At 41.0% G+C, this 25,564-nt stretch overlaps 2 protein-coding genes across 2 annotated transcripts; one reads left to right on the top strand and one right to left on the bottom strand.

The window, feature by feature from the left end:
- Window positions 1-759: 759 nt before the first annotated feature.
- Window positions 760-11,914, top strand: LOC108444047 (caseinolytic mitochondrial matrix peptidase proteolytic subunit). Its single transcript, XM_017725011.2, has 7 exons — window positions 760-848; window positions 1,149-1,250; window positions 4,952-5,023; window positions 5,111-5,207; window positions 6,146-6,333; window positions 9,343-9,448; window positions 10,940-11,914. Exons 1-7 carry the CDS (start codon window positions 837-839, stop codon window positions 11,158-11,160), a joined length of 798 nt encoding a protein of 265 aa, XP_017580500.1. The 5' UTR covers window positions 760-836; the 3' UTR covers window positions 11,161-11,914.
- Window positions 11,915-11,921: 7 nt separating this feature from the next.
- On the bottom strand, window positions 11,922-23,814 carry aldh3b1 (aldehyde dehydrogenase 3 family, member B1). The gene is made up of 10 exons (XM_017725010.2): window positions 23,694-23,814; window positions 19,832-20,008; window positions 18,791-18,901; window positions 17,942-18,062; window positions 16,167-16,252; window positions 15,284-15,365; window positions 14,399-14,791; window positions 14,089-14,255; window positions 13,895-13,994; window positions 11,922-12,960 (listed from the first exon to the last, which is right to left on the bottom strand). The coding sequence occupies exons 2-10, from the start codon at window positions 19,991-19,993 to the stop codon at window positions 12,761-12,763; spliced, it is 1,422 nt and encodes a 473-aa protein (XP_017580499.1). The 5' UTR covers window positions 19,994-20,008; window positions 23,694-23,814; the 3' UTR covers window positions 11,922-12,760.
- Between the last annotated feature and the right edge of the window lie 1,750 nt (window positions 23,815-25,564).

Below are 25,564 nucleotides of genomic sequence, written 5' to 3' on the forward strand. Positions count from 1 at the left end.
TCAGCACTCAGTAGCAGCAACACTAACCAATCAGCACTCAATAGCAGTAATGTCAACCAATCAGCACTCAGTAGCAGTAATGCCAACCAATCAGCAGTTAGTAGTAGTAACACTAACCAATCAGCACTCAATAGCTGTAATGTCAACCAATCAGCACTCAATAGCAGTAATGTCAACCAATCAGCACTCAGTAGCAGCAATGCCAACCAATCAGTACTCAGTAGCAGTAATGCCAACCAATCAGTACTGAGTAGCAGTAATGCCAACCAATCAGCACTCAGTAGTAGTAATGTCAACCAATCAGCACTCAGTAGCAGTAATGCCAACCAATCAGCACTCAGTAGCAGTAACACTAACCAATCAGCACTCAGTAGCAGTAACGCCAACCAATCAGCACTCAGTAGCAGTAACGCTAGCGTTCTACTACCTAAAACTTTTTTTTTTTTTTTTTTTTTAAATGGATATTTTATTTGCTTTTTGTGAACTCCATTCTTCTAGTTTCTAAAATAAAAGTCTTGAACAAATGGCCAGAAACAATTTTAACTTTTATTTTTTTACATTTAGCCGTTTAGCCGTTTATCGCCACTGACCCCCATTAATTTAGGCCTCGCTCGCGGGCGCCTTATGGCGTTTACCGGTCATCTTTTATTATATGGAAATAGAACGTGGCCAGGCTCCCCTGTAACCGGCACTGGATTGAGACACAGCCCAAGTCAGGATCCGCTTACTCCCACTAGGGGCCGCAACGAGCCTCGCGCTGTTCAGTTGGCCACACGAGGTCGAAAAGAAGAAGACTCCAGGCTGAGTAGACTGCACTTTATAAACAAGAAAATAAGATGTTATTACGAGTAAGTAAAGCTCTTTTAGCAAAGACAGTTGCCTCTCGAGCTTCGGGTGGGATGAAATCCACAGTCTAAACACTTATTTAAGTCAGGATAGTTCTGCTTAAGCGTACTGGGCAGTAGCAGCGATGCTAGGCTAACACTAGTTCTGTCGTTGGTTACGGACGATCAGAGCAGTTCGGGGGAGATTAGAGTCGATTAAAGAGCTCGGAGTGACAGGCTAAGAGCTGTTATACATGCTTTTTCGTGTCTGTATGTCTTGAACCACTTCCACTTGTCCTTAATGCGCTGTGTTTTTTAATCCAGAGGGTCTTACAGTGTGGAAAGTCTGCACTGAAGGGCAGCCGGTCAGTCCACCAGAGCTCTCCATGGAGGAACCCTCTGATCCCTATAGTGGTCGAGCAGACGGTAAGAGGGGCTTTTTACAGTGAGAATGGCTCTGAGTGGGGGTCATTAGGGTTCAAGCACGTAGTGCAGGAACCCTATTGTTTTTGCTCGGATTTTTCTTCTTCTTCTTATTGTTATTATTGTTGTTGTTGTTATTATTATTGTTATTATTATTATTATTCTTTTTCTCCTACAAAAATGGTTGTGGAGTAGAGACTGTAAGTGGTAGAGACACCAAACTTGGTGGGTAGGTGTAGTTTGTGTGCATCTCGCAAGGGGTCAAAAAATGACCCCGACTGGCCAAAGGCGCTATAGAGCAGCAAAACACGTTTTGCTTCGTAACTCCTACACCATGAAGTCTAGAGTGAAAATTCTTGTTTTGTCTGATTCTTTGCATCAAGACAAACAACTTTGCCATTTGGACCATTTAGCTCCGCCCACTTAGATTTTTTGCTAATTTGCATAATATACAAAACCTACCTTTGCAAACTAGTTCAAGGGTTTTCAAGCAATACTCATGTGTCTGATATCAAAACGTTCAGAAGAGTCTGCTCATCAATAGTTATTAACAATATGTTGACTTCAATGAACAAGATGGCTGCCATATGCTAATTAACACTTCTGACATAGATCATAATTAATTTAAAACTCTATATGTGGAGAATGCTTCTGCCTTTTACATTGAAACTTGACATGCACATTTGGGACCAGATTCTGTGGTTGCTTATCAATTTTGGTGTGCCAATCAGGATTCAGAAGGCTTTTGACAGACTTAACAATGACCAATCATCATGAAACTTGAATGCTGGCTCTAGGTTGCCACTTCATAACAACCAGTCAAGTTTCAACGGATTTGGCCACTGGGGGGCGCTATTCACAAAATGATCATGTTATTACATGTTATTACAATACTATTACAATTTTCACCTAGTGTTGAATGTACTGCATCATGACAAATTATTTTGCCAATATATGTTTGTTAAAAAAGTGCATAGTTTTTATGCAGTCGATAACTGTTTGAAAACCCTCCTTTTCAAACCAGTCTCTGGATTTTAATCCAAACCTTTCCAATTTGGTCTAGAATGATTCTAGGGCCTCTCTAGGTAAATAATTATTGAAAACATTTTGACTGTTCTACTCTGGGTCATGTGGATCAGTCAACAGATTACTGGGGTCATGGTATTTGTAGCTCGATTTGCTATAACTCAGCAGTCATTGGCCAGGTCATCTGAAAATGTGAAACATGTTAACATACTGAGAGTCTTAGGGTGTGTGCTACGTTTGGTCCAGATTGGCCTTTAGATGTCACTTCAGCACTCAAAAACACTTAATAACCAACTAAATTGTTATTACAATGTTATTACAAGGTTGATCAATACACACTTGGTGCCACATGACTCAGTTTACTCACCTGAACAACTTTCTGATTGCATGTCATGTCAAAAATTGTACGGCTTGTCTGGTATTCTGTCTTATTTGTTCAAAGATTTCACTAGACAAAGGCCTATTATACAAAGGTCAAAAGGTCATTCTGACCAAAACCTGGTGAACGTCTATGGTTTTAGTCTGTGATCAATGCTGATATCATATTGAGGCCTTTTGACTGATTCTGACCCAGTTTCACTGAGCTGCTCTACACCTAAAGGGCCCATTATGACTGCATTAGGCCTCACTATGGCCTACATCAAGTCACTGGGTTAAATACTGAACCAGTCCACTGTGCAAGTGGTACTATGTGAGAAATGCTGCCAATGGTCATGTAGTTCTGACATCTATGTTCTATCAAACTCAGTATGAATGGAAACTTATAATGTGGGTAAAGACGTCTGCTTGCTGTTTATGGCAAATGAAGGCCTTTTCATGATCTGAGCTCCCTTCAGTTCCATTCACTCTGCCTGCGAACAAACAGCTTGAGGCCTTTTTAGGCCTGTTGGGCTAAACCTGCAGAAGGGCTGGTACTGCTTGTGTGTGCTTGAACCCGCTCATCGCCGCTTGCGGCTATATTTCTGTTTATTGTCAGTAATAAACCATAAATGCTCCTTCTGTCTCTTTACAGAGGATGTTTAAAGGGGAAACCGACTTTTCTGCATAATTAAATGGATGAGATGTAGAATTGAGAACCATTGGTCACTGTGGAATTAGACCTCTGCATTTAACCCATCTGTGCAGTGAAACACCCACATACATGCATACTAGTGACCACACACACTAGGGGGCAGTGAGCACATTTGCCTGGAGCGGTGGGCAGCCCTATCCACAGCGCCCGGGGAGCAGGTGCCTTGCTCAAGTGCACTTCAGTCATGGACTGTCAGCCGAGGGGATCGAACCGGCAACCTTCCGGTCACAGGGCTGTTTACCTAACCTCCAGCCCATGACTGCTCCGACAAACACAGTCATTCAGAGTGGTTTGATGTGAAATGCTGTGTTGAAGAGAAACTTGCCGAGTCAGAGTCGTTCACAGTGGTGGTGATAGGAGCCAGATGTTTGAACACCTGTAATGCCTCTAAAAGCTCCCTCAAAGAAAGAAAACACCAAATGCTTATGAATGTTTGCTGACTGAGACATTGTTTCGTGATAATTTTGTCTGAAATGTCTTGTTAATCCTTTTATGGAAGTCCATTCATGGACATTCACAATATATATTTTTAAGATTTATCACTATTTTACCATCATAAACATTACATATAAAAGCTCAGGAGGCACGGTTAGGTTCAGTGGTGGTTTTGGATAGTAAATAAAATGGTTCTGTTTGTGTTGTAGACACTGTGACCCCTGGTTCCCATCACCACCACTATAAGGACACCTGAGTCGAACCGCTCTGAATGACTTTGTTTACATCGCAATGATAGAAATATTCCAGAAAAGTTGATCAATTTGAGTTTTTGCGAAATGTTTATTAATGTTTGAGCCATTTTTATACAAGAAACCTTCCCACCTCTGCTACAAATGAACGCATTTGGTCCCAACCTCTACGGATCCATTTTTCCTAGATTGCAGAGCTGTTCCTCCTGTCCACTTTTGTGTTCAGCGTTCGTGTGATCTTTTGTACCATTCATTTTTACATGATCATTTCCCATCCTCTCGGTATCCCTGAGCTGAAGAGACGGTGTCACAGTGCTGTTAAGCCAGCTATAAGATAAGCTCTGTTTGGCTGCACTATCTTGAGGCTCATTCAAAGAGCACTTCGTTGTTAGTTGTCGTTGTTAATGGGCGGAGCTAAACCACTGTAGACTGAATAGGTGACTATGTGAAGGATTTCGCTCCAAAACGTGCTACAATATCATTTATAATTCTTTTTATATTCAGAACTTTTGCAAATGTATATAAAGCATTTTGGGTTGGAACTCTTCATTTCTAAAGGAGTTTGTTCTCGTGACGTCACAGAAATAAGGAAGCAAAGTTTCCATATATGGACCATATAAACAGTGGTGAGCGGTTATGAAGGAGCGCAAGCAGCTTTCATATGTTGTGAAACTCAACATTGTTTACATGCTGCATCAAACTCCTTTATTCCGGAATGGTGAAGTAAAGTCAGTTTTTTCATGATTGTGGCAGGCTTAAGTACTGGACATCTGCTGTGTTTCAAATGATGTAGAAAAATGAAAATAACATTTTTTAGTTTTTTTGGACAGTGATGAAATGTAGAATATAGGTCAGATTGTTGCTTTCTGTCAAAACAGAAAAAATGAACCTCCTCTCTTTTATCGCCGTTTCTCCCACAGGGCCGAGGAGAGCGAGCCTATGATATTTACTCTCGTCTTCTGAGGGAGAGAATCATCTGTGTAATGGGTCCAGTAAGTATCTCAGCTTGAGATCGAGGTGTGCTGTGGAGTGAACGTCGTTTCCATTCACGTTCCCTCCTCCTTTTTCTGTGTCTTTAGATCGATGACTCTGTGGCGAGCCTAGTGATCGCGCAGCTACTTTTCCTTCAGTCAGAGAGCAACAACAAACCCATTCACATGTACATCAACAGTCCAGGTGAGAGCCTGAAACGTCTTTACTGCTCGCAGGGTTGATGATTTCAAGCCAAATTAACTTCAAAACCAGCCTAAACACGTAAAAAATACGCATAGAAAATTCAACATCATTACCAGCCAAAAGTCAGCACTTGTCCTATAGTGCCAGTTTACAAACAAGGCGATATTAATAAAGAACGTTCATATGTTTGCAGTAAAAGGCAGAGAAAAGCAAAAGAGCTTCAGTGCAAGCATGAACTTGTTCAGGTCAGCTCCGAACTGTAACACGGTTCTGATCACTGTGTTGGTGTTTATTACTATTTTTGTTTATTATTATTACTTAATTATAATAATTACTTATTATTATAACCACCACTGAGTTACATTTGCAGGTGTGTGTGGCTCAACAGGAGCAAATAAAATATAAGGCAGTCAATAGCTGCCTTTCCATTATTTTGTTTTATAGATATTTATAACTTATAGAAGAAAAAGAATTGATGTAAACCTCCCAATATCTTTTACACGAATGTGATGCATTGTGATGGAAAATGCGCTAGCTGAAAAAAATATAACTACAGATGAAGTCATTTCAGCGCTCCGTTTTTGTGTCCAGCAGTAGCTACAAAACATATTAATAATAAACTTTATTTTATGACATCCTTCATACTCGAGCAGCTGAAAGTGCTTAAAAAGAAATTAAAATGCAAATTAAAGTATATTTCTGACTGTTCGTGTATTTATGACACCTGGCTGCATGTAATAAATAAAAATCACACTTAAAATGCAACTCCTTTGCTTCTCTTTTTGTAATTTGGGACTGCAGGCATGTGAGGCATGTCGTCCGTGAGGTTGTGCTGGTGTTTCCTCTTTTTCAATGATACATCTACTTGTGTGCTAATAGCGCCCCCTAGTGGTGATTTACAAGCCTGTTTTAAGTGCTTTCTCTGTATTTTCCTGCAGGTGGTGTAGTTACAGCAGGGCTGGCGATCTACGACACTATGCAGTATATCCTTAACCCTATCTCCACGTGGTGTGTGGGTCAGGCAGCCAGTATGGGCAGTCTGCTGTTGGCTGCAGGCACCGCTGGCATGAGACACTCACTGCCCAACGCTCGCATCATGGTGCACCAGCCCTCAGGGGGAGCCAGGGTAAGAGCTGCTTGTTACTGTGCATTTTGTGTAGTTACTATCCACATTTTTTTCACATGACCGCTGTATTTTGAGACTGCGGCTGAAATGTCCTGTAGGGGAACGTAAGTGTTGTTAAGTCGGCTTGGTATCTTCTTCGTACCGTTTGCACAGGTCACAGTGTTCAAGTTAGAATGACAAAACTTGGCAGGATTGTAGAGCCTATGTGGGAATAATGCGCTTGTGGTTCTGGGACAGTTTTCATACACATTTAAACATGTCGTTTCCCCATAGGAAATGAATGATCAATTAATAATCCAGCTTTCATGTCCTCTGTGACATCTCTCAAACTGACCCTAGTAGACCTTATATACACACATTGCACACACACACACACACACACACACACACACACACACACACACACATATATATATATATATATATATATATATATATATATATATATATATATATATATATATATATATATATATATATATATATACCTCTCCATGGATCATCACCTTATCGTGGTGGAGAGGTTTGTGTGCTTGAATGATCCTAGGAGCTATGTTGTCTGGAGCAAAAGCTCCTGGTAGGGTCTCCCATGGCAAACTGGTCCTAGGTGACAGGCCAGACAAAGTGTGATCCATAATCACCCCTATGAAAACAAGAAAGCAGGACTTGTGTACCCTGCCCGGATCAGGGTTACCGGGGCCCCACCCTGGAGCCAGGCCTGGGCGAGCATCTGGTGGCCAGGCATTCACTCATGGTGCCCGGCCGGGCCCAGCCCGAAGGAGCTACATGAGTCCCACCTCCCATCGACCCACCACTGATGGGAGGGGCAGTAGTAGGGGTTCGGTGCATTGTGGATTGGGCAGTGTCCGAAGGCGTGGGTCTTGGCGTTCTGATCCTCGGTTGCTGAAACTGGAAACACAAGGATGTCCATAAGTGCACATGGCACCAGGACACCCTAGGTCACAGTTCAATGATTGACTTTGTAGTCGTGTCATCGGACTTGCGGCCATGTGTTTTGGACACTCGGGCAAAGAGGAGCTGAGCTGTCAACTGATCACCACCTGGTGGTGAGTTGGATCAGATGCCGGTCAGACCAGGAAAACCCAAACGTATAGAGAGGGTTTGCTGGGAACGTCTGGCAGAAGAACCTGTCAGATTGATCTTCAACTCACACCTCCGTCAGAACTTTGACCAGATATCGGGGGAGGTGAGGGACATTGACTCAGAATGGGCCATGTTCCGCTCCTCCATTGCTGAAGCGGCTGACTGTAGTTGTGGTCGCAAGGTAGTTGGTGCCTGTCGGGGCGGTAATCCTTAAACCCGGTGGTGGACAACCCAGGTGAGAGATGCCGTCAAGCTGAAGAAGGAGTACTACCGGGCATGGTTGGCCTGTAGGACACCAGAGGTAGCTGGCAGGTATCGACAGGCCAAGCGATCTGAGGCTTCAGTCGTTGCCAAGGCAAAAACCCTGGTGTGGGACAAGTTCGGTGAGGCCTTGGAAAGTGACTTTAAGTTGGCTCTGAAAAGATTCTGGCAAACCGTCAGGTGACTCAGAAGTGGAAAGCAGTGTGCCACTAGCACTGTATATAGTGGAGATGGTGTGCTGCTGACTTCGACTGAAGACGTCATTGGGTGGTGGAAGGAATACTTTGAGAACCTTCTCAATCCCACCAACACGTTCTCCAGTGCGGAGGCAGAGTCTGGGGACACGGGAATAGGCTTGTCCATTACTGAGGCCGAAGTCGCTAAGGTAGTTAAAAAGCTCCTTGGTGGCAGGGCTCCAGGGGTGGATGAGATCCGTCCTGAGTTCCTCAAGGCTCTGGATGTTGTGGGGCTGTCTTGGCTGACACGCCTTTTCAACATTGCGTGGACATCGGGGGCAGTGCCACTGGATTGGCAGACTGGGGTGGTGGTGCCTCTTTTTAAAAAGGGGGACCGGAGGGTGTGTTCCAACTACAGGGGAATCACACTCCTCAGCCTCCCTGGTAAGGTCTATACAGGGGTACTGGAGAAGAGAGTCCGGCTTATAGTCGAACCTCGGATTCAGGAGGAGCCGTGCGGGTTCCGCCCTGGTCGTGGAACACTGGACCAACTCTTTACCCTCTCCAGGATTCTGGAGGGTTCATGGGAGTTTGCCCAACCAGTCCACATGTGCTTTGTGGATTTGGAGAAGGCATTCGACTGTGTTCCCCGGGGTATTCTGTGGGAGGTGCTTCGGGAGTATGGGGTACATGGCTCTTTGCTACGAGCCATTCAGGCCCTGTACAAACAAAGCAGGAGTTTGGTTCGCATGGCCGGCAGTAAGTCAGACTCGTTCCCAGTGGGAGTTGGACTCCGTCAGGGCTGCCCTTTGTCACCGATTCTATTCATAATTTTTATGGATAGAATTTCTAGGCGCAGTCAGGGGATGGAGGGTGTCCGGTTTGGTGGCCTCAAGGTCACATCGCTGCTGTTTGCAGATGATGTGGTCCTATTAGGGACATCAGGCCGTGAACTTCAGCTTTTGCTGGATCGGTTTGCAGCCGAGTGTGAAGCGGCCGGGATGAGGATCAGTACCTCCAAATCCGAGGCCATGGTTCTCAGGCGGGAAAGGGTGGAGAGCCCTCTCTGTGTCGGGGATGAGCTCTTGCCTCAAGTGGAGGAGTTTAAGTATCTCGGGGTCTTGTTCACGAGTGATGGCACAAGGGAGCGGGAGATTGACAGGCGGATTGGTGCTGGGTCAGCAGTGATGCGGGCTCTTTACCGGTCTGTTGTGGTAAAGAAAGATCTGAGCCATAAGGCAAGGCTCTCGATTTACTAGTCGATCTACGTTCCCACCCTCACCTATGGTCATGAGCTTTGGGTAATGACCGAAAGAACGAGATCGCGAATATATATATAGCTAACCTAAGATTAAATAGCTAGTCACAAAACCAATTTCCAACATCTGAGAAACCAGTTTTAATAGTAGTTTTGTTACTGCTGCAGAATCTATGGAGCATCTAACACGCTACTGATTCCTGATTTTAGGGTCAGGCGACAGACATCGCCATCCAGGCTGAGGAGATTCTTAAACTGAAGAGACAGATTAACAACATCTACTGTAAACACACAGGACAGCCTCTGGAAACCATAGGTACTGTATCTACTGTGTGCTTACTACCGGTCTTTTGTAATGGCTATGTTGGCTCCATTCTTGTGTTAGGGTTCAGAAAAAAGACGTTCCATGCAGAGGTGGGAAATATCGCAAAAATGTTTATCATACTTTTTTTCATACTAATTTGTTTTCACAATACAAAATGTCACAATATTTTTAGACATATATAGTAAGACAATGCAGTGCCACAATTAAACAATACTGTCTATGAATCCAATGATTTGTATTTTAAAGTTCCACATACTTTGTTGCACTAAATACAATTAAACAGGATTGATTGTGCTCTGCAACCGAACAGTTGGGAAGTGATTTTTTTTTTAAGTGCTGAAGATGTTCATGTTATGACATATTGATGTAATTTATCACAATAATGATAAATGTTGTCAAACTGCTCAGCCGTGGTTTCTCATGTGTCTCATAGCACAATTGGTGACAAAGCAGCGGCATGTGTCCGTGTAATCGTTGCCATGGTGATACTGTTATAGGCTGTTTACAGTGCCGTTTCTGTCTGTGTGCTGGTGAAATGCACTGCCAAGTCTTACAAAGTAGTCATTTTTTAATGGATCATGTTTTATCTTCGCGTCAAGAGTTTTGTTTGGATTTTGTTGCCGATGACCAGGTATTTCAGCCATAAGCATTCATTGTTCTTGTTTCCATATAAATCAACATCTCGTTTATTCCATTGTTGTGGCTGTTGGGAAAACTGAACTCTACACAGAACTTTACGCTGACTACTGCTTCATATTTCCATTTCCATCACTGCTGTATTGAAAGACGTGGAATGTCCAGTTTGCAGTTATAATGAAAACACACCTTCGGAAATGTAGAGTTTTCACTGCTGTTTAAATGACGCAGTGAGGAAATAATAACACTGAACAAAAACATTGACAAGACACTTTTTACTAAAAAGGATGTCATAAACAAGAATTTCCCCTTTAGTATCAGGTGTGATCACCATTTGCCTGGATCAGCGCAACACATTCTTCAGAAATTTTTTTTTTTTATCATCAAACTGCTGCAAATGGGAACAAAACATGTTGCATTTATGTTTTTGTTAGTATACATACTTGGGTAATAAATTACATTTTCATTACGCTTTTTATAGTCTGTTTGAGCCTGCACTTCTAACTTGTGGTGATGTTAAAAAAATACAAAAAAGACAAAATCAGCAAAAATGTAATGTTTTTCTGGTGTTTTCATTCAGATGTCATAATAAAAGAGCTCCTCTAAAACGCAAATGTGGTTTGGACAGAAAATTTAGAATCTATAAATTGTCACTAAAGTTTTCAGCTTGTTTTACTATCTGCAAGTGAGAAAAAAGACCATATAAAAAAAAATAATAATCCAAGGGTTAATCAACTTCCAGCAACTGTGGGGACACAGATTCACTGCTTAATACATCTTAAATCTACAGTTAGCACACTGTATTTGTCTGACAGCATGTTTTTTTCATGTTTATTCCTTTCCTAGAGAGCGTGATGGAGCGAGACAGATACATGAGCCCAATGGAAGCGCAGGACTTTGGCATTATTGACAAGGTCCTGGTTCACCCACCTCAAGCAGGGCAGGATGAGCCTCAGTTGGTTCAGAAAGATCCGGAAGCTTCTGCCAGCCCCACCGCTCAAACAGTAGCTTCTGAACCAGCCCAGACTGGAGCCAGCCCCCTATCATCTCATAAACCTGAACCCTGAGATGTAACTGGAGCTGGTACTGCGACTATGAAAGGACGTCTGAGATGAAGAGTTTCTGTTTTTTGTTTGCTATGTAACTTCTTATGTACCGTGTTATGTTTCCATTTATTTGGTCCACCTACCTTGTACTTATTCATTGGCTATTATTTTGGAAACACATACTATGTACCTACATTTTCTAGGTTTAGTTTCAGCCCCCCCCTCTGTCTCTGACCACAGGACCCATGTTGACGATGTTATTTGGGTTATGGACCATTTGCTGCACAGTAGTGTCACTGCTACGTTGGGATTGGTCCACTTCCAAAAAAATGTCCATCCAGGAGCTCTGTGGTTGCAAACTGACCATTGATGACAATCCATTTTCCAGTCCTGGATCCTTTATTCACTGTTAATATAACTGACCACCTACTGTTTACAAATCCAGTGATTTAAAAAATCCAGGTTGGGAAACTTCAAATAAACTGTTGGGCTTTTGTCTGTAATTGTAAACTTATAAACTGCGTCCATGTGGTAGGTGTTTCTGATAAAATGGCCAAGTGCACGGTAGGTGTTTTTAATAAACTGGACACTCGGTCCACCCAAATCTGAGCCTTTTTTGGAGTCTCTCATAGAGCAGGTCTGGTCTTGGTAAAGTGAGGTCAAAACATTATGGACTCTTACAGGAACGTAGAACTTTGTCGAATTTTCGTATACATGTTCTACAAACCCTTCAGATTTTAATAATCAGTATAATGGAATAAAACCTTGATGTATACACAGTGTTTCATGTTTAAAGATAAGGCAAACATTTATTTTAGGAGCTAAACCTTGTGTAACAAAACAGTTTACAACACATTCCCATTGAATTATTACTTACAAAACATTGAATACTGTGTTACAAATGTGCCTCTTAAATTTGTTTATCCAAAGCAATAATCCCAAGGTGATTTTTGGGATTATAAATCCATGCCAACTCCAATCTTGGAGGCCCAGCTACGGCACATAACTTCAGTCCTGTCCAGTCATTCAGTGCAACATTCTTTTCTGTTTGATTTGTTGATTTTGATAATATCAATTATTGTACTTTATATCAAGCAAGGAGGACCACTCCGGTGTCAGCACACTTTCTGTGTACATTTATAGTAGATTTTTTTCAGAAAATAAAGAACGCACTAGAATATATGGTAGAAAAAGGTTTATGATTTATGACTATATAAGTTCATACTGGTCTGGACAATTGATTTTCATGGATGTAAACCAATACATCACAGGAAAAAGACAATCGTGACATGTCAATCATGTTACTTGTGCAGCTGTCGAACTGTATTGTATCTATGTAGTACATCTTTGGCCAGCCAGTCTGCCCTCTACTGGAGAAGTAGTATATAAAGTGAAAGGAACAAAAGGAAATCCACATAATTTTATCCTAGTTCAAACAACAGTTGTTTAAAGCATTCAAACTCCTTCCAATGCTACCCAAAAATACTGTAACTAAGCCAAGTAGGGCATTTTTTTGCACGATTTTGTTTGTTACGGTTGCTTTTCTTCTCCGACCATCCGAGCCAGTCAGCTCCTGATATAATAATGCCTAGTTTTTATCACAGATTTAACAAACAAACCATCACATCACAGAACATCCTGCCCAGCCCTTCTTTTTGGCTGTGGTGGCCCAGCGTAGCCAGCCCAGCCTCCTCTCGCTGTACGGCGGGTAGCGTAGCATGCTGATGCGTTCCAGTCCCCAGCCCCGGAGCATACAACCACGCCTGTGGCTGAACGTCTCGAAGGTCCAGCGGCCGTGATAACTGCCCATCCCGCTGGCACCTGAGCAAAACGGTTGGGACTGTCTTTAGCAAATGTGACACATACTTAAGACCAAAACTGGGCACAAAAATAACATTGGCATAATTTCCCTGCCAAAAAAAAATACAAACTCAAAAAAAAAGATGCTTCTTTAAGGGTTCTTTAGTAAAGGCAATGTTTATGTTTAGAACCATGAGTTCTATGTAGAACTATTTCAGGTTTAAATAGTCCTTTGCATGGTGAAATGGTTTTTCAAACTAATGGACAATGTGTTGTAGATGGTTCTTTTGAAAATAGTTCTTTATAGCACTAAAAGGGTATTGTAACAACAGCAGAACCCTTTTTGGTCCCATACAGAACTATTTTCAAAAAGAACAAAAAAATAGAACCAGTGCTTTTACTAAAAATCTTTTATCTACACACTTAAAAAGATGGTTCTGCAAGGGTTCGTTAGTAAAGAAAATTGTTCTATATAGAACAATAAGCACTCAAGAACCCATGGCATGATAAAAGGGTTCTTCAGATCAGTGGTGAATGTTTTAGATGGTTTTATATAGAACCTTATAGAAAAATATTATAGATGTTAGTTCATTTTCAATGCTGTATAGATTTCTAAATTATGGAATCACTATCAGCTCCGTTCAGCATCGAAAAGGTCTTCATTTTTACAGGTTCCCACGAACTGTTGGTTCATCATAGAATCATTTTAAACACGCATCTTTAAAGAAACGGATTTTATATGAATGAAATCAGTGATCCCAAACTTTTGAGCAGTGATTGAGGCGTGTATGGCTCCATGCATATTGATGTGGTATAAGCTTATTAGCTACATTCATTTAGTAGCTCCGGTGCTAAAACTAAAGAAGCAAACATGTTTTGGCTAATCGATGACATTTGAAGTGAAGCGACTCTTGTTCAAGAACAGTGACATCCCATAAAGGGTCCAGGCACTCACCCACTCCTCCAAAAGGCAAACCAGGAAGTGTCATATGAACGATTCCATCGTTAGAGCAGAACCCTCCACTGCTGGTTCTCTCCAGAACTGTGGTGACAATCTGCAGAAAAACAGAGAAACACCCAAACTGTTTCACCTCATACTTTCAGTAAAGGGAAATGTTGGTGGCTTTTGGACTGCATCTGGTGTCGTACTTGAGACTCATCAGAGAAGACGTAAAGCGCCAGAGGCTTCTCTCTCTGGTTGATGAAACTAATGCCCTGATCCAGAGACTCGATGGTGATGATGGGGAGAATGGGGCCGAAAATTTCCTCCTGCATCAGAGCGTCCGACTCCTTCAAATCCACAATCACCGTCGGAGCTGGACAAAGAAGAGAGGACAAGTAAGGTAAAGTACATACATACACAGTACATGCATCCTAAAAATATTAAGATTTTAAAAATATTTTTTTGACACACACAAAAAACATGCTTACTGAATATAATCAATACACCTTTACTCACCCATGTACCTGTCCTCTTTAGCTCCATCTCCTCCTATGACCACTTTCCCCTCCGATTTACCCAGAAGCTCCATCAGTCTGTCATAGTGTCTGTCTGTTATGATGCGGCCGTAGTCCGGGCTCTGCTGAGCTTGAGGCCCGTAGAACTCCTCCAGAGCTTCCCTGATCGCGGGCACGAGCGCGTCCCGCATCTCCGTCGTGCACAGAACGTAGTCTGGGGCCACACAGCTTTGACCTACATTGAAGAACTTGGCCCACACCAGCCTCTTCGCGCCAGCCTTGATGTCCAGCCGGCCGTAAATGAGGCATGGACACTTGCCACCCAGCTCAAGAGTGACTGGAGTCAGGTACACCGCAGCGGCCTGGAGGATACTCCGAGCTACTGCCTGGGAACCTGGTGGAGGATGGATAGTTTATATAAATAAGGCGTGGGTGTCATTAATTAATGCCAATCATGTACAACAACTACAATTAGTATGTAATTCAATAACATTTTTATTATGTAAATGCATGGTTCACATTAACCTGAACATAAAACATAACTTTCAACGTAACAGTTATTTATTTTTCAGCAGCAAAAAAAAATTTTTTTCATGTATTTTCCTCTGACTTTCCCTTCATTGATGCAACTGGATTAGCTTATATATAATCCTCCTCAAATATTTCTCAAAAAATGAATGTACTTCATGGCAGTTTTTACTGGAAATGAATTCAATCTCTCTGGTCTCTGAGTACTGTAGGCTCAATGCTAAGGTTAACAATTACGTCTATAAAATGTAAATATCTGAATAACAGAAATGAATAAAATGTGCATCCACAACATACAAAGATATAACAGATTCCGTCAAGGTGGTCAAATAAAAGAAAGTGAACTGTGGACACTTACCGGTATAGAAGATATGATCAAATCTGTTCTCCAACAACAGCTTGGTTTCCTCTGCTCCTCCACAAATCACCGCATAGCACTCCTGTAATTCCACAAAGCAAGAAAGGCAAGATACAAACAGCAGGCAGGTTAGGTGTGCACATGTAAGCAGTAAAACAAACTGTAAATGTGAACTACATTTTGTAAATAAAGCGTAGTATTTTAGTAAATTATTACTGTTAGTTGCTGTGATTTTACTAAATGATGACCACAGGACCAAAGTTCAACTTAAGGACCCATATCACACAACTGCCTTGTACGTTATTGTCTATGACATTTGCAAGGGTTTTATGTATCACAAAACGGGGTGTTTTTGCTATTGTGCCTTTAAGGCTGATATATTGTAGCTGTTGGAACAAAACCACGTATCTCCAAAATGGTCACTTCACAGAAAAAGGAAAAAAACCTAATTTTGTTGTTGCCAAAATGTTTCCCAAAGTAATTTGAGAAAATTTATGGTGGCCTATTGATCACAAAACTCTAACTTAACGCAAAGGGTAACTGTAATTTCCAATTTATGCAAAAAGCCATGGATGGAGATGATATGTAAATGGCCTCAGCTATGATTGGCTGTCCTTGTTCAGAAACAGTCTGTGCTGAAACATTCCTTATAACTTCAGTGTGACTGAATGGGGTACTGTAGGTGGAACAGTTGGATTATGTAAATGCATTGGATTTCACAAAAGGGATGAATTCAAAATACCATAAAAGGACTGGAGAATGAATGATGTGTTTTGAAACTTCAACCAGGTATACTACACGAAACAAAAATGTCAAAAAAGGCCTCTATGATCTGGGCCCTTTAAAGCCTCAGTCTGGAGTGACTGCAAAGCCAATACGTTACCTGAGACAAGTATTTGGGTATGAGCGCCGAGAGAAGTTGCTCAGTTGCTTTACTGATCTCTGACGGCTTCAGAATGGCACAGTTGCCTAAACAAGGACATATAATGAGGTTCAGAATAATGCATGAGATGCTGTTAACTCTGACAGTGGTTTTTGACACTTCTCTTTTTTTCAAAAATTCACTTTACACTGGTATTAACACATAAATATGTGAATCTCTAAATATTTTCTCTATAATTCAATTGTTAAGATGTAAATAAAGTTAGAGAAACTTGCTAAGTCAGAATTGTTCACAATGGTGGTGATAGGAAAAAGACGTCTGAAGAGTTTAATGCCTCTAAACACTCATTTATGGAAAGCTATTATGTGAAATGGTTATGAAAATGCTTCCAGATGACTGAGACACTGTTTTATTGTAGTTCTGAGATAAAAATTTTCAACTTAATACCTATTAGAGAAAAAAAGTACCACTCTGTTTACATCTCAACCATTAAATTATGCAGAAATGTTGGAAAATTGGTGCAATTCCCTTTAAAGTAGGAATATGTCAATTCTAGTACAGGCAATACATATTTTCAGATTCAACTGTTTTGATTCTACATCCATTATATTTCCAAAAGCATTCAGTCACCCATCCAATTCATTGAATTCAGGTGTTCTAATCACTTCCATGGCCACAGGTGTATAAAGCCAAGCCCCTAGGCCTGCAGACTGCTTCTACAGACATTAGTGAAAGAATGGGTCGCTCTCAGGAGCTCAGTGAATTCCAGCGTGGTACCGTAATCAGACGCCACCTGTGCAACAAGTCCAGTCATGAAATTTCCTCACTGCTAAATATTCCACAGTCAACTGTCAGCGGTGTTATCACAAAGTGGAAGCGATTGGGAACGACAGCCACATAAACTGACAGTCAGTGGATGCTGAGGCACATAGCGTGCAGAGGTCACCAACTTTCTGCAGAGTCAAACCTCCAAACTTCATGTGGCCTTCAGATCAGCTCAAGAACAGCATAGAGAGCTTCATGAAATGGGTTTCCATGGCCAAGCAGCTGCATCCAAGCCTTCCATCACCAAGCACAGTGCAAAGCGTAGAGTGCAGTGGCGTAAAGTGCCGTCACTGGACTCTAGAGCAGGGGAGACGTGTTCTCTGGAGTGACGAATCACACTTCTCCATCTGGCAATCCGATGGACGAGTCTGGGTTTGGCAGTTGCCAGGAGAACGGTGCTTGTCCTGACCTGATGGAACACCTTTGGGATGAATTAGAGCGGAGACTGTGAGCCAGGCCTTCTCATCCAACATCAGTGTGTGGAAGAACGGTCAAAAATTCCCATAAACACTCCTAACCCTTGTGGAAAGCCTTCCCAGAAGAGTTGAAGCTGTTATAGCTGCAAATGGTGGACCAACATCATATTAAACCCTATGGATTAAGAATGGGATGTCACTTAAGTTCATATGCGTGTGACAGCAGATGACCGAATACTTTTGGAAATATAGAGTAGCTCTAATTATATACTATATATATAAAATAAAAGCTCTCCAACATTTTTTTCCACGCCTGCCAAGTTAACCTCTAACAAAATAATTAAAAAATACAGAAATATAAAATTACAACTAGGACTTTTTGAGCATTGGTGGGCCTTAAGCCCCGCCCCTTACACACACTTTACTATGGTAGATCACACCCAGATGCCTAGTTCTGATCATTGACAGTGGTTTCCATGAAAGACGTGCAACAGTTTTATATTTCCATTCTTTCCTGTACTGAAATCAGCCCACCTGCAGCAATAGCACCAATGAGCGGTGCCACAATCAGCTGGAGGGGATAGTTCCAGGCGCCGATTATCAAAACCAACCCTAATGGCTCCCTGCGAACGAAACAGTCATCGAACTTTGTTGCCTAAAAGCAGTAAAAAAGTAATAAAGAGAGAGAGAGAGAGAGAGAGAGAGAGAGAGGGGGAGAGAGAGAGAGAGGGAGGGAGGGAGAGAGAGAGAGAGAGAGAGAGAGAGAGAGAGAGAGAGAGAGAGAGAGAGAGAGAGAGAGAGAGAGAGAGAGAGAGAGAGAGAGAGAGAGAGAGAGAGGGGGAGAGAGGGAGAGAGAGAGAGAGAGAGAGAGAGAGAGAGAGAGAGAGAGAGAGAGAGAGAGATCAGAAAACCCAGCACTTCTGCTTTTCAGTCCTGTAACACTGGAACATCTCCAACTCAGTCATAAGGCAAACATTTCGCAATTTGCCAGTCACAGCAGTTTAGCCTTGGTGTGGGAAAGCAAACAAAAATAAAACAAGCCGTCACAAAAAATCTGTTGACTCGAGGCCTTACAACATGATATTGTTATGATAGTTAAACCTCAATTCAATTCTATTGCAAGACTGTGAAAGATTTGTCATGGGATATTCTGGAAGATATTGCAATTTATTACTTTTCACTATAATTTATGCCTTTAGCACCATCCTAAGGACTAAAAAAAGCACTGTGGGCTTAATACATGTTAGAAATGTTAATAATTAAATAATGTGACATCAATATTGGTACTACTTTTAACCCAGATTATTATTTTGAACCAAAACACTGCTAGTACGATATATAGACCCCCCCCCACTCCATACATAAAAATCACACAAATCTTACCAGGTTCTTCCCCACATAGCTGGGCTGCATCCAGCTGTGCAGGTTACTAATGGTATGGCAAAGATCGTTGACCACAAGGTCAACTTCAGACAGCACAGCCTCAAACTTTGGCTTTACAAGAGAGAAAGAAAGGAAGAAAGGAAGGAAGTATGGTTACTGATATTGGCCCAAATAAATCAAATAATTAATTTATACAATTAAAAATTATAATTAGAAAATAATGAATTTAATATTTATTCATTTAATAAGCAAGGGCCTTTAGATAGAACAGTTACTGTTAAAGGACCCACATCCTACATTTTCCATTTTATTTGTCTCCTTTGAACTCCGACTTCAACATTTGTCTAGTTTTATGTACCAAAAACAGTCAGAATTAATTTGCACATGATCAATACATGACCAAATTTTTTATCAACTAGAAATTAGCAGGTTATTTTTGTTAGAACACCTTTATGAATGATAAATGCAAATGCTTTGACTGGAGCCCTATATGGTGTCTCATTCAAAAAGCAGTCCAGGCCCTTCATAACTTTAGTGCGAACGGATGGAGCTAGACTGCTGTAGGCTGAATATGGAGGATATGGGCCCCTTAAAAATGATCAGCTGATAAGAATAAGGATTGCATACCATGGAGGCATTACTAGTCTGATTAACTATTTCAAATATGTAAGTATGACCCGAGCACTACTCAGTAGGCTACATTCCTACAGTGTAGACTGGACACATGGTGGTACTGGGATAAGCATCAAACTTGGCTTACATGGGGTACCAACCTCATAGCACAAATTCTGCACTGAGCATTTTTCAGTCGTCCCATAATTTAAAATGCTTCTACACATGGCGACCAATCTAACGATTGCCCAGGCGTTTCTGCTCTTTTGGGCCAAAAATGTTGCTGAATTTCAATAAAGTCAAAGTTCAATAAAGTATCTATCTATCTATTTATCTATCTATGTAGTATACTTGCTCTTTAAACTGTTTCTATGTTTTTTAAATGTCCCACTGACATTATGATGGTACAGTTTGATCCCTGGTGCGTACCTTGGCGAGGTCTTTGTGCATGGCCTCCAAAATCTGGGGTTCATTGTCCTCAAGCAGAGAGAGCAGAGCCTCCAGCTGTTTCAGACGGAATTGGAGGGGAGTGGTTACGCCTGACCGGAACGCAGTCCGAAGCCTTTCAATCACTTGCTTCTGGCTTTCCATATCAAACAAACAGACCTGAGAGACAGAGAGAGAGAGAGAGAGAGAGAGAGAGAGCATGGAACTTCCCAATACTGAGACCAGCAGGAGTTTTTATATGTAATGCTAATGATAGTAAAACAATGATCAATTTTAAATCTTTCTTATGAACTGTTGCCTTGCACATAGCATCTCTGCTATACATGCACATGTCTGGCTCCTATCACCACCACTGTAAACAAATCTGAATCTGGAGGTTTCTCAAGAACAGCGCATCTAACTATTAAATTTTTTTTTTTTTTTTTTCTTAGTTTATTTTATATATTGTTATAAATCTTAATGAATTTTTGTTTTACTTTTTTTGTATTGTACAGTGTCCTTGGGTCTCTTGAAAGGCGCTTTATAAAATAAAAGTATTATTATTATTATTATTATTAATTATGCCTATCCCCCTAGGAAACTCCTTTTATTCTAAGATCTAGGTGTGGGAGACCAGCCCTCAATGTTTCTTCAATAAGTCTCTAATAGTGAGGATAGCTCAGGTGTTCAACACAAGGGGGCGCAAGTGTTTGAGTTTTGGTGGGCTAGTAAGCACAATTTCGCTGACTTTGCTGTAACCAGTTCCATTTTATAAATTTAATGGACTTGCTTTTTTTTTTTTTTACTTTTACTCAAGTATATTAGCAAGTAAGGGGGACTTTCTTCATAAGCATGTACACTACGTTTGTAAATCACTGTTTTCCATAACATAAATCCAATTTAACTGGAGATATGTACTAAATGATTGTAATATGATGCCAATATTATATAGGATTCAAACAATTTGTAGGAAGCTATGAAACATCAGAAACGCTCAATGATGAAAGAAGAAGATGCTGATTACACAATAACTGAGAAGCTGTGAAGCCTCAAGAATTAACTTACAATAAAATTACTGTCCAGAATGTCCCACATTCAAACAGCGACCCAAACTGATCAAACAGCTGTTCATAGTAAATTATGTTACAATACTATTCAATTCAATGCAGTCAGCTTTACTGGCATGACCATATTCAGTATTGCCAAAGCATTGTCAAAAAGAAGAACAAGAAAAATGAACATTTAGGACTAAAATAATTATGAAAGAATCATATAAGAGGAAAAATAGTGGTTTGGATTGAAGGGAAAAAAAATGTAATAAATAAAATAAATAATAGAAATGTATATAGCTATATAAACACTACAAACAGGGCAGTTTTTGATATCGTTTGTTTGTTTGTTTGTTTGTGTGTGTGTTTGTGTCGTCTCTCACTGTCCCTCATATTGTGGCAGGCAGATACTAAACACATAAAAATAACTAAATATATAGTAAGTTTATTATTTGCAACATTTCCATTTTTGTACCATTTTTAAATTGCAAATGAACTATTAGTTTACATTTTGGTTTATTACTTTTGATTCCATACCTATGAACAGTAACACATACAGTACTACTTAACAGAAAATAAATACCGAAACCTAAACAACTGCATATGATATCAAATCTTTCAGTGTGTCCATCCTTTATTACAGCTGCTGTCCTTTGCCGGAGACTCACTTTCGGTTTTTCAAAGAAATCTGAAAGGATTATTTATTTATTTATTTTATTTTTTTTTACACACCTACAAAGTTCAGTCTTAGAAGTTGGTTGGACTCCCTGCGTTTCACAGCACAAGCAATCTCAACCACTTTCGGTGATGCTGAGGTCTGTCAATTGGTGGTCTGTCCATTGAGGACCACAGCAGCTTCTTTAGTTTATTTGGAAATTTCATCCTTTTTCCTCGTTGTTTTTCTCAGTCAGGGCTTCTTCAGAGCTACACATCCTTTCAGACCCATAGTGTTGAGGTGTTTTCTTACAGTGGAAGGATGGACAGAAGACGTTTGATCGTTGTTTTCTTGATATAAACCCAAAGTATTTATTTGTCTAGGTTTTATTATATATATATCATTGTCAAATCTTTGGGTAATTCTTTTGCTATCTGGTGTCGACCAGTCGATGACGAGTTCCCCTGTTAAGTTCCTCTCGAGGCTTCTTCCTTTTGCTATTAGGCAGGTTGTTGCCACAGTTGCCCTTGGCTTGCTCTTTTGGGGCTCGGGCCCAGAATGTTCTGCTAAGATACTTTGCGACAAACCCTGATTGGTTCTCTAGCAGGTCTTGCAGGTGGTTGTTAGGAGTCCCACATTCTTTATATATTTTAAATGCAAACTCTAGTTTTAAAGACGCCTGTTTTGTCACTTGACTTTCCTCTTCGTTATGTCAGTGGAACATCTCACCTCCTCAGAAACATCGCCTGCACGCTTCTACTGTTACTGTAGGATGGTCTGGGAAACTCTGCTCTCCTCTGCTTCTGCTGACTCTATTCAAGTTTGGATGACAGAAGAGAACCTACATACCTAGAAAAGATGGTTCTTCAAGGGTTCTTTAGTCAAGGTGTTCTCTATAGAACCATTTCGTACTTAAATGGTTCTCTGCATGGTGAAACGGTTCTTCGGAATGATGACAATGTGTCATATATGGTCCTATATAGAACCTTTTTAGCCCTCTACAGCAACAAAAAGGGTTCTTCCACACTTTAAAAAAATATGGTTTGTCAGGATTCTTTAGTACACTTGACACTCCAAGAACCCTGCATGATTAAGGGTTCTTTGCATCATGAATGTGCTGCATAAAGTTCCAGGTTCTTCTCAGAAAGGTTCTATATAGAACCATCTATAGCACATTCTCCATCAAACTGAAGAACCCTTTCCCAGTGCAAGGAACCATTTAATCATGCAAGGTGTTCTTTGAGTGTTCGTGATTATTTATAGAACCATTTTCTTTGCTAAAGAACCATGACAAACCATCCTTTTTTAAGAGTGCACTGTATCAATCTGAAGAGCCATCAATCTGAAGTGGTGCGAAGAACCACTTAATCATGCAAAGGGGTTCTTTTGAGTGTTTAAGGTTCCTTATATAACCATTTTCTTTCTAAGCAACCCCGATGAACCACCTTTTTCAATGGTGTAATGTTAAAAGATTGGCATCGTAAGTAGCACAACCCTTTTTTGGTTTTGTATAGGACCACAGCTATATAACACATTCTCCATTCATCAGAAGAACCACTTCACCACTCCTTTCACCAAAGAACCCTTGCAGAACAATCTTTTTAAGAGTGTACAGGAGCTGCCTATAGTCTTCTAGACAGTCTAGCTGTGAAATACAAGCTTCAGAGTGAGAACGGACCAAGTCACACCCTCACTGTCAGTGTCATCCTCCCCCTGTAAGCAAATTTCCTCACTGTCTTCATACAAATCTGTCCTTCTCTCAGCAGTACCACCTTAAAGGGAGCTCACAGAGCAGTAATGCCAAGCGTGGTTTGTCTAAGTGTGTTAAGGGAGAGGCGTTCGGCTGCACTTGATAACCTAGTTATGTGGAAACGAACTAAACACGAGGCTGAAACCAGCTTCTTATTCGAATTGTCCCGTTCCACCTTAAATGGCGCAGCAGCTCCATTCGGGCGCCTGAGCTGTTCCAAGCGTTTCAACGACTGCTGCGCCATTTAAGGTGGAGCGGGGCAATATGAACGAGAAGCTGGCGAATAAAAAGCTATCAGCTTCGTGAGCAAAAATGCTAAAAACACGTTCATGCATAGGCTATAAATCGCCATCTGCACACGAAGTGAGAACTTTTTCACTCAAAAAAGGTGTCAAAAAGCTAAAATCTTACCTAATATTTTTATGAATCCTTCAAGAAGTCTTTTTTCCCCTGTTAATCCATCTGCTAGCTTCAGTCCAGTGGCAGCTAGTTCCGGGTGCTAGTTTCAGGAGAAAATCAAGTCTGTCGGGTTTGGCACCTGAAGAACTGTGGACGAATTTTCAGAGCCTAGAAGAAAAACCTGTTGTTTGTAGGAAGCCACAGATATAAAACAAGTGATTCTTTCCAGTCACTGATTTAATCAAATCCTTCACCTAGTTAAAATGGTTTAATCAAACCTTCAAACCAAGTTAATAAACCCCTCATGAAGTTAAACCAGGTTAATCCGTCTATTGGCATGTCGCTGCTGAACAAAGCCTTGTATGTCCAGAATAGTAACTTTACAGGAGAAAGAAAAAACCTACATTACTTTCCATGTAAGCCAATGGAACCAGAAGTTTTTCCAAGCAATTTTTGGCTATTTATTGTGGTTCATCCTTCATGAAATGTACACACAATATAAAGGCCAACATGCATTTTCAATTTATGTCAAAAACTAAAAATCGGCAAAAATGGAGATATATTAGTTTAATCAAGCCTTTATGAGGTTACATTTGTTAAATTGAACGGTCACTGAGTTCTCTCCGTTTATTCAATCCTTCTTTAAGTCAAAGCAGTTTAATCAGTTGGTCATTGCATTAAATCAGTTAAATAAATCCTTTGTGCATTTAAATCGGTTTAATCAGTCCTTTATTTACATATAATAATTTATCAATTAAGTTAAATCAACCTTTCATTAAGCAAAATCAGTTGACTCAATAATTAATTAAGTCATATCAGTTCAATGTGCGCGGTGTTGGGGCTCCCCAGGGGACTATGGCTCCATTCCTGTTCAAGCTGTACGCCTCTGACTTCAGGTACAACGAGGAGCCGTGTCATCTGCAGAAATTCCCGGATGACACGGCATTGTAGGGTGCATGAGGAATGGACAGGAGGAGGAATACAGGATGCTGGCACAGGACTTTGTTGGCTGGTGTAAGCTGAACCAGCTGCAGCTAAACATCAGTAAGACTAAGGAGATGGTGCTGGACTTTAGGAAGTCCAAAGCTGCCATGTCACCAGCCACTATTGATGGAGTTGACGTGGAGGTGGTCAGGACCTACAAATATCTGGGTGTGCACTTGGATAACAAGCTGGACTGGAGCTGTAACACACTCGCAGTGTACAAGAGAGGCCAAAGCCATCTCTACCTCCTGAGAAGGCTGAGGTCTTTTGGTGTGGACACTAAGCTCCTATAGACATTCTACCAGTCTGTTGTAGCGAGTGCTCTATTCTATGCTGTTGTGTTCTGGGTCAGCAGCATTAACAAAAGCACCCTGAACAAATGAAACAAACTTATTAGGAAGGCTGGCTCTGTTGTAGGAGTCAAGCTGGACTCTTTGGAGGTTGTGGCAGAACAGAGGACGCTCAAAAAGCTGTTAGCCATAATGGATAACACCTCACACCCTCTGCATGCTACAGTGGATAAACGGAGAAGCTCATTCAGTGTCAGACTGTTACAGCTGCGCTGTGTTAAAGAGCCGTGTGAGATCTTTCCTACCTACTGCTATAAGGCTCTACAACCTTGCTGCAGAGATGGTACTGATCTCCTGCTGTCTGAACTGTGCTGAACCACATCACTGTATCTCATCTCCTGTTAATACACACTGTGCAATACATCATAACTGCTACTGTAATGACACTCACTGTGCACTTTACTTTCCACTGTAATTTTGATGCAACTCAGAGTTAGTTAGTCTATAATATGTGCTGTTAGACTAGCTCATACCACTCAGTGCCTGCTGTCTGTAAATACAACAAATCTCATACGCCATGTAAATATGTAAAGAGATATGATTTTACTT

The sequence above is a fragment of the Pygocentrus nattereri genome, chromosome 14, assembly GCF_015220715.1.
Source record: "Pygocentrus nattereri isolate fPygNat1 chromosome 14, fPygNat1.pri, whole genome shotgun sequence".
Taxonomy (NCBI): Eukaryota; Metazoa; Chordata; class Actinopteri; order Characiformes; family Serrasalmidae; genus Pygocentrus; species Pygocentrus nattereri.

Excerpts from the sequence above, each read along its gene's own strand:
- LOC108444047 (XM_017725011.2), top strand. Across the intron at positions 5,024-5,110 it reads TCATCTGTGTAATGGGTCCA|ATCGATGACTCTGTGGCGAG; the intron begins GTAAGTATCTCA and ends CTGTGTCTTTAG. Across the intron at positions 6,334-9,342 it reads AGCCCTCAGGGGGAGCCAGG|GGTCAGGCGACAGACATCGC; the intron begins GTAAGAGCTGCT and ends TCCTGATTTTAG.
- aldh3b1 (XM_017725010.2), bottom strand. The coding sequence starts at position 19,993 with ATGGAAAGCCAGAAGCAAGTGATTGAAAGGCTTCGGACTGCGTTCCGG. Across the intron at positions 18,063-18,790 it reads GCTATGTGGGGAAGAACCTG|GCAACAAAGTTCGATGACTG; the intron begins GTAAGATTTGTG and ends TACTGCTTTTAG. Across the intron at positions 14,256-14,398 it reads TAAAGAGGACAGGTACATGG|CTCCGACGGTGATTGTGGAT; the intron begins GTGAGTAAAGGT and ends TTCTTTGTCCAG.